Here is a 17072-nt window from a genome sequence, read left to right on the forward strand (position 1 = left end):
CAAGGGACACTTGGGTTGCTTCCATGTCTTGGCTATAGTGAATAATGCTGCGAGGAACGTAGGGGAGCATAAACCTCTTTGTGTTGTTGATTCCAGATTCGTTGGGTAGATACCCAGTAGTGGGATAGCTGGATCACAAGGTACTTCTATTTTTAATTTTTTGAAGTATCTCCATATTGTTTTCCATAGAGGCTTTGCCAGTTTTCATTCCCACCAGCAGTGGATTAAAGTTTCCATTTCTCCACAGCCTCTCCAGCATTTGCTGTTTTTTTGTCTTGGTGATTACAGTCATTCTAACGGGTGTAAGATGACATCTTAGTGTGGTTTTGATTTGCATTTCCCTGATGATTAGTGATGTTGAGCATCTCTTCATGTCCCTATTGGCCATCTGTCTATCTTCTTTGGAGAAATGTTTATTCATTTCTTCTGCCCATTTTTTGATCGGGTTGTTTGTTTTTTTGTTGTTCAGTTGTATGAGTTCTTTATATATTATGGAGCTTAATCCCTTGTCAGATACATGGTTTGCAAATATTTTTTCCCAGCTGGTGGGTTGCCTGTTCATTTTGATCCTGGTTTCATTTGCCTTGTAGAAGCTCTTTAATCTGATGAAGTCTCACTTGTTTATTTTTTCTTTTGTTTCCCTTGTCTGAGTAGACATGGAATTCGAAAAGATCCCTTTACGGACAATGACAAATAGTGTACTACCTATATTTTCCTCCAGGAGTTTTATAGTTTAAGGTCTCACCTTCAGGTCTTTGATCCATTTTGAGTTACTTTTTGTGTATGGTGAAAGAAGATGGTCTACTTTCATTCTTTTGCAAGTGGCTGTCCAGTTTTCCCAGCACCATTTATTGAAGAGACTTTCATTTCTCCATTGTATGTTCTTAGCTCCTTTGTCAAAGATTAGCTGCCTGTAGATGTGAGGTTTTATTTCTGGGCTTTCAAGTCTGTTCCTTTGATCTGTGTGTCTGTTTTTGTACCAATACCATGCTGTTTTAATTATTATTGCTTTGTAGTATGTTGTGAAGTCAGGGATTCTGATGCCTCCAGCTTTGTTCTTTTTTCTCAGGATTGCTTTATCTATTTGGGGTCTTTTGTTGCCCCATATGAATTTTAGTATTCTTCTATTTCCGTGAAGAATGTCCTTGAGATTCTGATTGGGACTGCACTCAGTCTGTAGATTGCTGTAAAGCAATCTGTAGATTGCTTTAGGTAATATGGACATTTTTAACTATGTTTATTCTTCCAATCGAAACATGGAATATTTTTCCATTTCTTTATGTCAACATTGATTTCTTTCAATAATGTCTTATAGTTTTCATTGTATAGTCTTTCACTTCCTTAGTTAAATTTATTCCTAGATATTTTATTCTTTTTGTTGCAATTGTACATGGGATTATCTTCTTGAGTTCTCTTTCTGTTAGTTCGTTTATGGTATATACAAATGCAACTGGTTTCTGCAAGTTGATTTTGTACCCTGCAACTTTGCTGTGGTTGTTGATTATTTCTAATAGTTTTCCAATGGATTCTTTAGAGTTTTCTCTACATAAGATCATGTCATCTGCAAACAGCAAGAGTTTCACTTCTTCACTGCTTATTTGGACTCTTTTTATTCCTTTTTCTTGCCTAATTGCTCTGGCCAGAACCTCCAGTACTGTGTTGAATAAGAGTGGCGAGAGTGGGCACCCTTGTCTTGTTCCTGTTTTCAGAGGGATGACTTTCAGTTTTTCCCTGTTGAGTATGATGTTGGCTGTGGGTTTGTCATATGTGGCCTTTATTATGTTGAGGTACTTTCCTTCCATACCCACTTTGTTGAGAGTTTTTATCATAAATTGATATTGGATCTTGTCAAATGCCTTCTCTGCATCTATTGAGATGATCATATGGTTTTTATACCGTTTTGTTAATGTGGTGTATCACATTGATTGATGTGCAGATGTTGAACCATCTCTGCGTCCTTGGTATGAATCCCACTTGATCATGGTGTAGGATCTTTTTAATGTATTGCTGTATTCGGTTTGCCAATATTTTGTTGCGGATTTTTGCATCTATGTTCATCAGGAATATTGGTTTGTAGTTTTCCTTCTTAGTAATGTCTTTGTCTGGCTTTGGTATCAGGGTGATGGTGGCCTCGTAGAATGTGTTGGGAAGTGTTCCATCTTCCTCTATTTTTGGAATAGTTTGAGAAGGATAGGTATTAACCCTTCTTTGAATGTTTGGTAAAATTCTCCAGAGAAGCCATCTGGTCCTGGACTTTTATTTTTTGAGAGGTTTTTGATTACTGTTTCAATCTCTTTACTTGTGATTGGTCTACTCAGGTTCTCTATTTCTTCTTCTTCTTCTTCTTTTTTTTTTTTAAAGATTTTATTTATTTACTTATTTTCCCCCCAAAGCCCCAGTAGATAGTTGTATGTCATAGCTGCACATCCTTCTAGTTGCTGTATGTGGGATGCGGCCTCAGCACGGCCGGAGAAGCGGTGCGTCGGTGCGCACCTGGGATCCGAACCCGGGCCGCCAGCAGTGGAGCGCGTGCACTTAACCACTAAGCCACGGGGCCGGCCCTCTCTATTTCTTCTTGATTCAGTTTTGGGAGGTTGTATGAGTCTAAGAAGTTATTCATTTCCTCTAGATTGTCCAGTTTGTTGGCATATACTTTTTCATAGTATTCTCTTTTAATATTTTGTATTTCTGTGGTATCTGTTGTAATTTCTCCTTTTTCATTTCTAATTTTATTTATTTGAGGCTTCTCTCTTTTTTTCTTGATGAGTCTGGCTAAGGGTTTGTCAATTTTGTTTAACTTCTCAAACCACCAGCCCTTTGTTTCATTGATCCTTTCTACTGTTTTTTTTAATTTCAATTTCATTTATTTCTGCTCTGATTTTTATTATTTCCCTCCTTCTGCTGACTTTAGGCTTTGTTTGTTCTTCTTTTTCTAATTCTGTTAGGTGTAGTTTGAGGTTGCTTATTTGGGCTTTTTCTTGTTTGTTAAGGTGGGCCTGTATTGCTATGAGTTTCCCTCTCAGGACCACTTTTGCTGCATCCCATATGAGTTGGTATGGTATATTTTCGTTTTCACTTGTCTCCATATATGATGATTTATCCTTTAATTCATTCATGATCCAATGGCTGTTTAGTAGCATGTTGTTGAGTCTCCACAGCTTTGTCACTTTCCCAGTTTTTTTCTTGTAGTTGATTTCTAGCTTCATGGCGTTATAGTCAGGAAAGATGCTTGTTATGATTTCAATATTCTTAAATTTATATAAGCCTGCCTTGTTTCCTAACATATGGTCTATTCTTGAGAATGTTCCATGTGTGCTTGAGAAGAATTGTGATCTACTGTTTGGATGGAGTGCTCTATATATATCTATTAAGTCCATCTCATCAAGTTTTTCGTTTAAGTCCATTATTTCCTTATTGATTTTCTGTCTGGATGATCTGTCCATTGATGAAAGTGGGGTGTTAAGATCCCCTACTATTATTGTGTTGTTATTAATATCTCCTTTTAGGTTTGATAATAGTTGCTTTATGTACCTTGGTGCTCCTGTGCTGGGTGCATATGTATTTAAAAGTGATATGTCTTCTTGGTGGAGTGTCCCTTTTATCATTATATATTGCCCCTCTTTGTCTCTCATTACCTGTTTTATCTTGAAGTCTACTTTGTCTGATATAAATATGGTAACACCCACTTTCTTTTGTTTGCCATTAGCTTGGAGTATTTTCTTCTATCCTTTCACTCTGAGTTTGTGTTTGTCTTTAGAGCTGAGATGTGTTTCCTGGAGGCAGCATGTTGTTGGGTCTTGTTTTTAATCCATCCCACTACTCTGTGTCTTTTGATTGCAGAGTTCAGTCCATTCACATTTAGGGTAATTATTGATATATGAAGGCTTATTGTTGCTATTTTATTGCTCTTTTTCTGGTTCTTTTGCATTTCTTTTGTTTCCCGTCCCACGTGTTTTGGACTACCGATTCAGTTTGGTAGTTCTGTATGAGGGTTCTCTTAGTTTTCTCTTTCTTTATGATGTGTGACTGTTCTGATTATTTGGTTAGTGGTTACCGTGAAGTTTGTATAAAAAATCTCATGGATGTGATAGTTCTTTTTTTTTTTTTTTTTTTTTTTGTAAGGAGATCAGCCCTATGCTAACATCTGCCAATCCTCCTCTTTTTTCTTGCTGAGGAAGACGGTCCCTGGGCTAACATCCATGCCCATCTTCCTCCACTTTATATGGGACGCCGCCACAGCATGGCTTGCCAAGCAGTGCGTTGGTGTGCACCTGGGATCCGAACTGGCGAACCCTGGGCCGCTGCAGCAGAGCGCACGCACTTAACCGCTTGCACCACCGGGCTGGCCCCTGTGATAGTCCATTTTTTGATGGCCTCTTATTCCCTTAGACTAAGTCAATTCGATCCCTTTCTTCTTCCCCTTCTAAGTTATTGTTGTCACATCTTATTTCTTCTTGCGTTATGAGTTTGTGCTTAACATGATGATGTTATATTTATTTTTGGTGCTTACCTCCCTTGATCTTTGGTTTTATAATTAAGTATTTGCTAATCTGTTTTGATAGAGAGCTGCAATTTTGTTGACGTATTTTCCTCCTTGTTCAAAACTTTGAATCCCCTTTCTCTTTGTTTCCTTAGGCATGAGGGCCTTCTTGAGCACTTCTTGTAGTGGCGATCTTGTGGTAACGAACTCCCTTAGCTTCTGGTCATCTGAGATAGTTATTATTTCTCCATCATACCTGAAGGATATTTTCGCTGGATAGAGTATTCTTGGCTGAAAGTTTTTTTCCTTCAGAATTTTGAATATATCGCTCCACTCTCTCCTAGCCTGTGAAGTTTCTGTTGAGAAATTGGCTGAGAGCCTGATAGGAAATCCTTTGTGTTACTTTTTTTTTGCCTAACTGCCCTTAAGATTTTTTTCTTTATCATTGACTTTTGCCAGCTTTACTACTGTATGCCTTGGCGAGGTTCTTTTCATGTTGATATATTTAGGAGATCTGGTTATTTCATTCACTGGTATTCCCAGCTCCTTCCTCAGGTTTGGGAAGTTCTCAGGTATTATTTCTTCTAACAAGTTCTCTGCTCCTTTTTCCCCTCTCTTCTCCCTCTAGAATACCTATAATCCTTATGTTGGATTTCCTAATTGAGTCGGATATTTCTCAGAGAGTTTCTTCATTTCTTTTTAGTCTTAGCTCTCTTTCCTCCTCCATATGGAGCATTTCTGCATTGCTGTCCTCGCTATCGCTAATTCTTTTCTCCATACTGTCAGCCCTGATGTTTAAGGCTTCCAGATTTGTCTTCATATCCACTATTATGTTTTCCATCTCTAAGATTTCTCATAGGTTTTTCTTTATAGTTTCAACCTCTTTTGTGAAGAAACTCCTGATTTCACTGAACTGTCTATCTGTGTTTTCTTGTATTTCATTAAGCTTTTTTATGATGGCTATTTTGAATTCTCTTTCATTAAGGTTATACATTTCTGGCTTTCCGGGTTGACTTCTGGGCGCTTGTCATTTTCCTTTTTGTCTGTAGATTTAATATATTTTTGCATAGTGCCCGTCGGCGTTGGCTTATTTTTCCTCATAGTGAAAATACACAGTTGCAGTTTTCTCTTGCCGCCGCTGGGTGGGGGTAAAGGGCTGTGTACTCTGTCCTGCCTCGATCTGCAGGTGCTCTGGTTGGCCCCTGACTGAGCTGAGGCATGGATGAGCTGAAGCATGGCTGATCTGTAGCACAGCTGAGTGGAGGCTGCGGGGGGTGAAGCGTGGGAACAGCTGGAGCTGGAGTGTGGGAACAGCTGGGACTGGAGCACAGCTACGCCAAAGCATTTGGGGCTCAGGTGTGGGGGGGTTGAAGCAGCTGTAGCTGAAGCGCGGCTGGGTTGAAGAAGCAGGAGCTGGAGTGCAGCTGGGCCGAAGTTGCTGGTGCCAAGTCAGCTGGAGCCTGAGCATGACCAAGCTGAAGTAGCTGGAGCTGGGGGTGGGGCGGTCGAGCTGAAGGAGCTAGGGGTGGGGCAGTCAAGCTGACGCAGCTGGGGCTGGGGCACAGTCAAGCCAAAGGAGCTGAGGCTGTGGCGTAGTAAAGCCAGGGAAGCTGGGGCTGTGGAGCGGTGGGGCCTGAGCTACCACTGCCTCTGGTGCGGGGGCGTGGACACGCCCTGTTGCTCGCTGGTGGGGCCTGGGTGCCTGGGGGCTGCTGCCTCTGGGGGAGGGGCACGGTCACACTGCTGCTGTTGGTGGGGCACCAGCGCTGGAGGATCACCACCCCTGGTGCCCAGGCACCTGGGGGCCGCTGCCTCTGGGGCCGGGGCCAAGCTGAAGTGCCGCTATGCTGAGGCTGTAGGGCCGCCGTGCTGAAGCGTTGGGCGGGTGGTCCGGGTTGGGGAGGGGTGCTTACTTTTGCCTCCTCGATCTCAGAAGTCTCTCGCCTTGCTGTGGCTCTCTGCTCTCCTGAGGGGCTAGCTTGTTGAAAGTACCCTCGCAACAGTTCCGCTCCCTCTGTAGGGGGATTCCCCACGGGCTGTGAGGGGTCTCGGAGAGCACCGCTTTTCCTGTGGAGAGCCTCCCCTTCCCCCCTCTCTGAGAGCCATGTGGTCTCAGTCTCAGGGTCACAGTCCTTGGGGAAGGAAGGGAGCTCCTCTTACCTTCTCCACTTCCTCTGGGGATTCCAGCACCTCAGTCCTTGGGTGTACGGCTGCCTGGGTGCCTCAGACTTTCCCTGTGTTATGTGAATAGCTTCAGTTGGAATATGAATGTCCTTTCTGCTGTGTCTTAGAGGGGGAGAGTTCAATGGGGGAAGCTCACTCCGCCATGATGCTGACATCACTCCTGGCATTGGTTATTTTTTGTCTTATCATTTTTATTTGGTAAGTTTTACCAGCGATTTATCAACTTTATTAGCCTTTTGAAAAGAGCACATTTTGGTTTACTGCTCCTCTATATTGTATTTTGTTTTCTATTTGTTAATACTGCTCTTAACTTTTTATTTCATTCCATCTACTTTCTTTAGGTTTAACATACTATCCATCCTTTTGTTAATTTCCTGAGCTGGATGCTGATTTTCCAACTTTCTGCATTTCCACTATATGCATTTAAAGCTATAAATTTTCCTCTAAGCATTGCTTTAGATGCATCCCTCAAATTTTGTTGTTGTTTTTCAAGTCTAAATCATTTTGTATTTAAGCATTAATTTTACAAAATGTGGTATAAAAATAAACCAAATTGGGGCCAGCCCGGTGGCATAGCGGTCAAGTTTGCGTGCTCCGCTTCAGCAGCCCGGGGCTTGAAGGTTCGGATCCCAGGCGTGGACCTATGCACCGCTTATCAAGCCATGCTGTGGCAGCATCCCATATAAAGTAGAGGAAGATGGGCACAGATGTTAGAGCAGGGCCAATCTTTCTCAGCAAAAAAGAGGAGGATTGGCAATAGACGTTAGCTCAGGGCTAACCTTCCTCAAAAAGAAAAGAAAATAAACCAAATTTACAACTTAATTTGTTCATGTAAATTGCCTTGAAAATACATTGCAGCTATGATGTGCACAAGATTTTATGTGCATTTTGGAAAAAATTACACAGAAACAGCTGCTTTTTCACTAAACTTGGCCTGTTTCCATCTCTTTTGGTCAGTGCACCAGTCATGCAAGGTGAGAGTTATCCGGACCTTGTTGAACCATTCTAGGTGATGATTTATCTTCTCTGCTTGTAACAAGGTAACTTGGGACATACAGCCAAATGCCTGATTGAAATTTTTAAAAGAGAATTCTTTGTAGATGGCATCTCTCTCACTTAATTCTGACCACCCTTCTGCTTTAAAGTCAAGTACAACTTGGTTCCTCTCCTCTGCTATCAACCAGTGAGCATCTGCTGACCTGGCCATGAGGTTTGAGCCCAGGGCTGCCTAGTGCACTGCCTGCCCTCAAGTTTTAATATGTACTACTTTTTATTTTTATTCAGTTCAAAATATTTTCAAATTTTCATTGTGATTTGTTATTTGACCCATGGGTTATTAAGCATATTTTTAAATCTCCTAAAATATGCGGGTGTTCTAGTTATCTTTTTGTTATTGATTTATATCTTAACTGTATATGGTCAGAGAACAGTCATTATGATTTTAATCCTTTGACACCTGAATCTTGCTTTTAGCCCAGTATATGGTCAATTTTTATACATGTTCATGTGTGTTTGAAAAGAAAGTGTATTTGGCACTTATTGGATGCAGTGTTCCTTATATATCGTCTAGGTCAAGTTCATTAATTGTGTTCTTCTAATTTTCTATAACCTTCCTAATTTTGTTTGTCTGCTTATTCCATCAATTACTGAAAGATATTTGTTCAATTCTCCCACTATCATTGTGGATATTTCTATTTCTCATTGTACTTCTGTTAATTTTTGCTTTATATATTATGAAGCCATGTTACTAATTGCATACAAACTTAAAATTGTTACATCTTATTTTTTAGAGTCTACTTCATGTAACCTTAATCTATCTACAACAGCTTTTCTTTGGTTAGTGTTTGCATTATGTATTTCTTCTTTTACTTTCAAACTTTCTGTATCCTTACGCTTTAGATATGCCTCTTATAAAACATTATGAAGTTTTTTTTAAATCCTAGCTGACAAAGTGTCTTTTATCCATTTACATTTAATGAAATTGCTGATATATTTATCATCATAATTTATTCTATTTGTCCTACTGCTATATGTACCTTTTCTCCTTTCTTGCCTTCTTCTGGATTATTTTTTATCATTCCATTTTTTCTATAACTTAGAAGGTATATACTAAAAAACTCTTTTCTTACAGGTTACTCTAGAGATTACAACATGCATCTCTTACTTATCAAAGTATAATATTAACAGGTACTCTTCTCCTCTTCCCAGATAATACACGGCCCTCACACACTTTAACTCTATTTATCCTACAGCCAACTATTACTGTCATATATTTTAATCCTGTCTTTTAAATCCAACAAAACATTATTATTGTTTTTAAAAGTCTACATTCATTTGATTTACCCACATATTTTCTACAATTTTTACTTTTTATTTCTTCCTAATCTCCAAGCTTCCATCTGGTATTTTCCTTCTGCTTGAAAAATTTCTTTAGAATTTCATTTAGTATGGGTCTCCTGGTAATTCCCTCAGTAAATTTTTTAGGGGAGGAATATCTGAAAAATGCTTACTTCCTCTTCATTCTTGAAGGGTATTTCTGCCAGGTACAGAATTCTAGGTTACCAGTTATTATCTTTCAGTGCTTTGAATAGGTTATTCCATTGTTTCTTTCTTCCATTGCTCCTATTAAGAATCTGCTGTCAGTTTAATTGTTCTCTTTTCAAAGTAATCTCTTTTTTGCTGGCTGCTTTAGGATTTTTTTCTTTGTCTTTCATCTGAAGCACTTTTACTAAGACGTGCTGCTTATGTGTTGTTTTCTTTGTATTCATTCTGCTTTGGCTTACAGGGTTTTTTCAATCTGTGGCTTAATGTTTTGTCCGTTGTAGAAAATTTTTATCCATTATCTCTTCAAATGTTGGTTCTACCCCATTCTCTCTCTCTTCTCTGGGACTCCAAACATACAGATGATAGGCCTATTCACTGTATCCTCTATGTCTCTTATGTTTTTTTTGGTATTTTACTTTTTCTCTTCATGATTTATTCTAGATTGTTTCTCCTGACCTATCTTCTAGTTCATTTATTGTCTGTTTAGCTTTATTGAAGCTTCTGTTAATTCATCTGTTAAGTTTTTTAATTTGTTATTTTATTTTTCATTCCTAGAATTTTCTTTTAGTGCTTTATCAACTCTGCTACAACCCTTTTATAATTTATAGTTCTCTGCCAAAATTTTCAATCTAGTCTTTTATGTTCTTGAACATAATAAGCATTGTTTTGTTTTTTAGCATAGTTATTTTAAAGTTATTTATTAAGTTTGGTCTGATAAAGCCAATGTCTGGAGAACCTGGGGGTCTGTTTTTATCTTTTGCTTTTTCTGCTGATTCTCATTCATGTCGTTATGTCTCCTCATATGCCTAGTTATTTTCGGTTGTGAGCCACATATTATATTTGAAAGACTGTAATAATTTAAGGTCCTAAATGACGTTATCTTAGTCTAGAGAAGTTTGCTTTTGCCAGGTGCCTGGGACTACCTTATTTAAATTTCACAGATTGAAATGATTGAAGGTAGGCTCTAGTCCCTTCCAGGACTCTTCTATTTCTAGCTTACCATTACTCTTACATAGATGCAACCTTTGGGGGTCCCAAACCAAGAAGCAGAAGCTTACTAGCACTCATATCATACTTGGAAAGCCATGAACCTCAACTTTTTTAACTTCTATCAAGAGGGCTGCTCAATCTCTTAGTCTCCTCTTTTGAAACCCATGAACGTCTTTAGAAGAGAAATAGTCCCAAATGTTGGTCTTATCTCTCTAGATTTACATCTTTTTCCAGATCTCAACTTGGTAATTCTTTCCTACTTTGTTAGCTTTCTGAATGTCTTTAAAGCAAATTTAAAAAATATTTTATCTAGCTTCTCTAGGTAAGAGTCAGGCTTGATTTAAAAAATCTAGTCTGGCATTACTAAAGCAGAAATCCTTAGTTTATAACACCTAAATAAAACCAAAATTGTATTGTGGTTTTAGTGTGGTTTCAGGAAGGAATGGAACTACAAGTGTATTCAATTCACCATCTTAACTTAAAATGTTATTCTTAATTTCCTTTCAGAAAAAAATTTAAAAAGCATACATTAGCTTATGTCCACATACCTTGTAAAAAATAGGAATAAGAGGATTTTATCCATTTAATTTTACAGGTAGAATATTTAATAGATTTTCTATATCTGTGCCAATAGCTCTACTTTATTCTTTTTTTCTAATAGTTGCACTTCATATCATTCAATCTAACTCAACAAATATTTACTTACTATGCTCATTACTATAATGGTGAACAAAAACCAGTTTTGTCCCAGAACTCAGGGAGTCTACAGTTGAGGGGGGGTAAAATATATGAATCTTGTAAAAACATAAATAAATGTAAAATTGTAACTCTATGGAATGCTAAGGAGAAGTACATGGTGATATGAGAGAGCATGACAGGGCTATTGCATCTAGTCAGGGAGGTCAGAAATGTCTTCCATGAGGAATTTACAATAAGCTGAACAGGAGCTAACTAAAAGAGAAGGGGAGAAAGGAGGCTTGCATAAAGGAAATAATATTCCATGCACAGAATCTATCATATGGATATATAATATTGATTTACCCAGCTCTTCACTGATGGACATTTAGATTATTTTGACTCTTTTGCTACTACAGATGATACTGCAATAAATATTCCCATATACAATTTTTGGCATAATTATCTTTACGATAATCAAGAATCCTTTCTTAATACAAACAAAGGGTTCACAATAATTTCCTTTCCCACTTAGATTTGAATATAAATTTTACTAGACCTATTTTTTAATATTTCACCTTCTCCTCACTTAAACTCTTGATTTTGTTTTAATTTTCATTTGGCTGCACTATTTCCACAGGAAGAACTTAGTGATCTGCTATCCCATAACTAAAGGTGCTCTGCACGTTCAGTGTAGAATCTGAAGCATAAGTATGTATAGGACTCTCCTCTCTATTCTCAAAGTAAGCTAGCCTTCTCCACTATGCAGATAGATAACCTAACAGATGAATGTATCATCTTAGTACAGAGCTTGGAAAGAAGGAGACAGTCAGAGGTTTGTGCTCAGGTGCCACCATCTTTCCAGTGTCTTCTGCATTCTTAGATAAATTACGACCTACCTTTAAAATCAAACCTCCCACAACACCCTAGGAAAAAAATACTTGGCCACATATACAATACAATGTTAATATATAAAGATCCCTCACAGGCCAATAAGAAGAAAAACAAACAAAGATGCACATAACCCAGTAGAAAAATGGGCAAAAGGCATGAATTGACAATTCACAATGGTCAATAAACACAAGAAAAAATGTTCATTAGTCATCATAAAAATGCAAATTAAAATTTAAAAAACACCAGACTATAAAAATTATAATAGGGCCGGCCCCGTGGCTTAGCGGTTAAGTGCACGCGCTCTGCTACTGGCGGCCCAGGTTCGGATCCCGGGTGCGCACTGACACACCGCTTCTCCGGCCATGCTGAAGCTGCGTCCTACATACAGCAACTAGAAGGATGTGTAACTATGACATACAACCATCTACTGGGGCTCTGGGGAGAAAAAAGGAGGAGGATCGGCAATAGATGTTAGCTCAGAGCTGGTGTTGCTCAGCAAAAAGAGGAGGATTAGCATGGATGTCAGCTCAGGGCTGATCTTCCTCACACAAAAAAAAATAAAATAAAAAGTAGTGCTTCTAAAAAAAAAATTATAATAAAGAGTATTGGAGAGAGCACTGTGAACTATGCATAACACACACAAAATGTAAACTGGTACAGCCTGCCTTTCTAGAGGTTATCTATATCCAATTTAAAATTGTAAGTACAAATTGACACAGATATTCAACTTCTAGAAATTTATTCTACAGAAATAATCAAGAAAACGTTATTCTTCATTTCCTAAAATTGCTTTTCTTTCTTTCATGCCATATATCAACATCTGACTTATATTTACTTATGGTTTATCTTCCCTCTTCTAGAATATAAGCTTATTCAGAGCAAGGACCTAAACAGTACTTGGCTCATACAAGACATGTAATAAATATTGGTTGTTGAACAGAATAAAGATTTATCTATAAGAATTTTCAAAACTATGGGGTTTTAAAAGGAAAAATTTGGAAAAATTCCAATATCCAACAGCAGGGGATTGGATAAAACAAAGAATGACCAACATGGACAACTATGTAACTGTTAAAAATTAGTCTACAAAAAAACAGTAAATGTCATGATAGTATCACATGACCTCATTTTTGTTGAAAACAAAAAAGAGAGGCAAAAATATATGCAAAGATAAAAGACAGCTAACATAGTATATACATCAAGATGTTAACAGTGGATTATCTATGAGATGGTAGGACTATGGGTGACTTTTTTTTCCTTATTTATGGTTTCTTGTTTTTTTTAAATTTTATTTTTCTACAATGAACACAATTCTTTTCTAGTAAGAAAAAGAAATTACTCAAAACAAACTAAAACCAAAAGCAAAACTTCTTTGTTTCTAGTTCAAATGAGGAAAAGGCAAGTTTACCTTCAATTTCATCATCGGAAATCAATTCATCATCAGAGCATATGTTGAGAATGTTAACCAGCATCTCTGTGACTATATAAGACAAAATAACCCAAAATTTATATAATTAATAAGGTCCTTTCTCTAAAATAATGTGGATATCTAAATGAACATACATGTTAAATAAGCATAGATAAAAATGATTTGTCATTATGCTAGTAAGAGTAGCTTTAATAGCATTAAATCTAGACCTTCAGGTTTATATAGCATTTGGGGAGATTACTTGCTCCACTAAAAATCTGGAGTCTTCGAAGAGTCTATTGTGTAATTACTCAATTTCATTAGACTGCTGTCCAGAGCCTTTTTCTCACTGATATGCACATGAAAAGATTTCTTCCCATTTTACAAAGAAGTTAAGCCACCAGGCCTATGTCCAACAGGCTTATTTTATATATGCATAGGAGTACAAATAAAATTCTAAGGACAATATTTCCTATTTAAATCTCCTTATCACTGAAGAAATCACTGAAGGAATGATGTAGTGACTTATGTCATTTTAATATCTTGATCATAGTAGGATAGTTAATTTAAACTGATATTTAGAATAAGAAAAGCACAACTGACTAGAATTATAATTTAAAAGCCAATTAACTGCCATTTAAAAACCTTTGTAGAGAACAAAGAAAATTAGAAAACATTTCTGGTAACTTTAAGAAAAACACTTCTGAGCCATTCAGGGCTCATGCAGATATAAAAGTGTGCTCAGTCACTAGTTAAGACAACTGGTGGTCCAGATGCTTTAATTCTCTTACCTTTCTCCCCAACAAAAGGCAAAGACCACGTGAAAACATCCATAAAGTTTGGAAGCCAGTAGGGGTGTGGAGAACAGTTAAACTGCCGGATATTCATGACATTGTTTTCATATTTTAACACAGCAGCTAAAAAAGAAAAAGCAGGACAATCCAGCACAGAGGAACACGACATGGCAACTGGTATGCTGTGTACAGCTGTGTACCTACTACACAGAGTTCAGGAACTTACTTTCCATTTGTAAATTCAGGACTTGGTATTTAAAGGCAGATGGAAAATCTTAAAGCATTTTATAAAGTTCATTCTTTTAAGAATTATCCTAATGAACAAAGCTACCCGAAGAGCTCATATAATAAAAGTACAAAAGAAACTGAGCTCTAAAACTTCAAAGGGTCACTGCACAGTAACTATCTACAGAAATCAGGTTCCACATGAGAAAAATTTCATCATAATTTCCCTTTATATGCCAAACAGTTACAATCACAACTCTCCTTTGAGGGCAAACATTCCTCAGGAAATGGACACAGCCTGTTTTGCTAGTCATTAGCCAGAGCCAAAGATTATATAAACTCTCTGAGAGTTTATAATATAGCAGGTATCAATTCATAGTGGGGGATACAGATGGTTAAACCTGGAGCAATCTACAAGAAGCTTCAAAAGTAGATTAAATCATTTCTGCATACAATATAGTGGATAAAAAATGCCCATCTCTCCTATACACAGTCAGTACACTGCTAGCACTCTATAAAAGTTTAATATTAACCAGTTCATAAATTTGCACACATACGTTGGTACCAAACTGATTTTCTTTATATTTTAAAAGTTTAAAATCTAATTCCTGGGCCGGCCCCGTGGCTTAGTGGTTAAGTGTGCACGCTCCACTACTGGCGGCCCGGGTTCGGATCCTGGGCACGCACCGACACACCGCTTCTCCGGCCATGCTGAAGCTGCAGCAACTAGAAGGATTTGCAACTATGACATACAACTATCTACTAGGGGCTTTGGGGAAAAAAAGGAGGAGGATTGGCAATAGATGTTAGCTCAGAGCCAGTCTTCCTAAGCAAAAAGTGGAGGATTAGCATGGATGTTAGCTCAGAGCTGATCTTCCTCACACACACACAAAAAAATCTAATTCCTTAGTCTTCATCATCAGCTTAACCATCATCATCATGTTGTTTGCATTATTCTCTTAATTATTCATACTGTGATCATAAATAGAATAGGGTATAAAAGTTCTCTAGAAATGACAGATATAGGTCATCTCCTGGTTCCTGTTTCTTCGCTTAATATAAGATTGCCTAGCGTTCTCAAAATTTAAATTGTTGAATGTCTAAAATGTACACCATAGATTATAATGAAAATATGATCTCCAGCTCTTAAAAACCAAACACTGGCTACAATGTACATGTCCCATTATTTTCATGTATATCTATTTTATTTAAGTCAGATAATATATAATTATTCAACAATTCCCTCAATCTACACAGGAAAAAAGAGTGGGGAGGTGGGTCTCAACAGTGGATGATTAGAAACGAGAGCTTAAAAACTGTCTTTGGGTATATTCCCACTGGACACACAAAAAATAGGAATAGAAAGTTTTAAAAATCATGAGTTAAGCGTCTTTCATATAACCAGCGGAATTAAGCAATACCTGTTGGTACCAATAAGTCTAAAGAATATGCAAGAAAGAAAAGCAACAGTAGAAGAAAGAAAGGAAGGAAAGGAGGACAGAGTTGCCTTTTCCAAGAAAAGAGGTGCTTGCATGGGGAGTAATTGAGGACCACCAGAGATTGTTTCAGTGCCACATTCTCTGCCTTTTTCCTAAAAAAAATGCTAAGAAACAACCAAGGAAAATAAGATCGTTTCAAGATAAAATTACCAATTACGTCAAAGCTGACAGAAAACTCAGGTAGAATGGACTGTGACTTTAAAAGTTTACTAAAGGAATAATCAAGAACAAGACCAGGTTAGAATGGGGCAAAAAGTGAGCTGGCAGTTAGTTATTAAAACAATTGCTGATTTAGGTGACATGTTTCAGCTTAGCACACTGATAAATCCACTGAGCAATCCATAGATATTCGTAACAGTGAGGTGAAAAAACGGAGTGAGAAGGGAAAATCTTTATCCCAAACACAAGGACTAGGGCCACTGCATCCTTGAGGAAGTTTAACACGAGCAGCACATTCCATTCATAAGGGAGGAAACAAGACCAGAATTCGCTCAAATATTTTGGAAATATAAGAAAAAAGGAAATAAGAAAGAATGGAGTTAGGGAGAAGCAGATGATCACAAGATAAGACTCAGAAAAGAATGACAAGAAGCCAAAAGGAAACAGAAGGCTGGGAGAGAACTTAAGTCAAAGAAATGCTTTTTAAAAATGGACAGCAAGTCACTGAAGGACACATTGAGATGACTGATCCAAATCAGATTTAAATGAGATACGCCATTCCATAGGTTACTTTTAGATAGAGGAAATAGTAAGTATATTTTGGACTTCTTTTAAACTTCTTTCCCCAACTGCATATACAAGGTATGACTATAAAGTAATGAGACTTAAGAAACCACCAACTACAAACACACCAGACCTTATATATCAGATGAGTGTGGTCCTCTGATGTAATCACCCCAGGCATAATAACAGTAAAATGTTATAGTATTGTAGCAATTTATAGTTTGACCAGTGCTTTTAATATTCATTTTTATTATTCCAACTTATCTTCGACAACCCTACATGAAAGGTATTTTAAAGATAAACTGAGGCTCAGAGAAGTTAAGTGTCTTGTTAAATGTGAAGTATCTTGTTAACTGAATTTAATTTAATTAATTTATTTATTTATTTTTCCCCCAAAGCCCCAGTAGACAGTTGTGTGTCATAGGTGCACATTCTTCTAGTTGCTGTATGTGGGACGCGGCCTCAGCATGGCTGGAGAAGCAGTGCGTCTGTGCGCGCCTGGGATCCGAACCCAGGCCACCTGCATCAGAGCGCACACACTTAACCGCTAAGCCACGGGGCCGGCCCTTGTTAACTGAATTTAAAAGTGAAGCAGGACTAGACTAGGGTTTCTGATTCCTAGCTTAGTGCCCTTTTCAGTACACCTTGCTGCCTTA

General features: G+C 37.7%; 1 protein-coding gene across 2 annotated transcripts in view; it reads right to left on the minus strand.

Annotated features, from left to right (window-relative positions):
• The window catches only part of PPP3CC (protein phosphatase 3 catalytic subunit gamma), a 102201-nt gene that overhangs the window by 17571 nt on the left and 67558 nt on the right, over positions 1–17072 (minus strand). For both annotated transcript variants that reach the window (XM_058550546.1, XM_058550545.1), the window contains exons 9-10: positions 13967–14092; positions 13176–13247 (exon numbers count right to left, since the gene is read on the minus strand). In XM_058550546.1, coding sequence (XP_058406529.1) covers positions 13176–13247; positions 13967–14092 — 198 coding nt within the window. The remainder of the gene's footprint in view (positions 1–13175; positions 13248–13966; positions 14093–17072) is intronic.

The sequence above is a fragment of the Diceros bicornis genome, chromosome 11 (genome assembly GCF_020826845.1).
Source record: "Diceros bicornis minor isolate mBicDic1 chromosome 11, mDicBic1.mat.cur, whole genome shotgun sequence".
Lineage (NCBI taxonomy): Eukaryota > Metazoa > Chordata > Mammalia > Perissodactyla > Rhinocerotidae > Diceros > Diceros bicornis.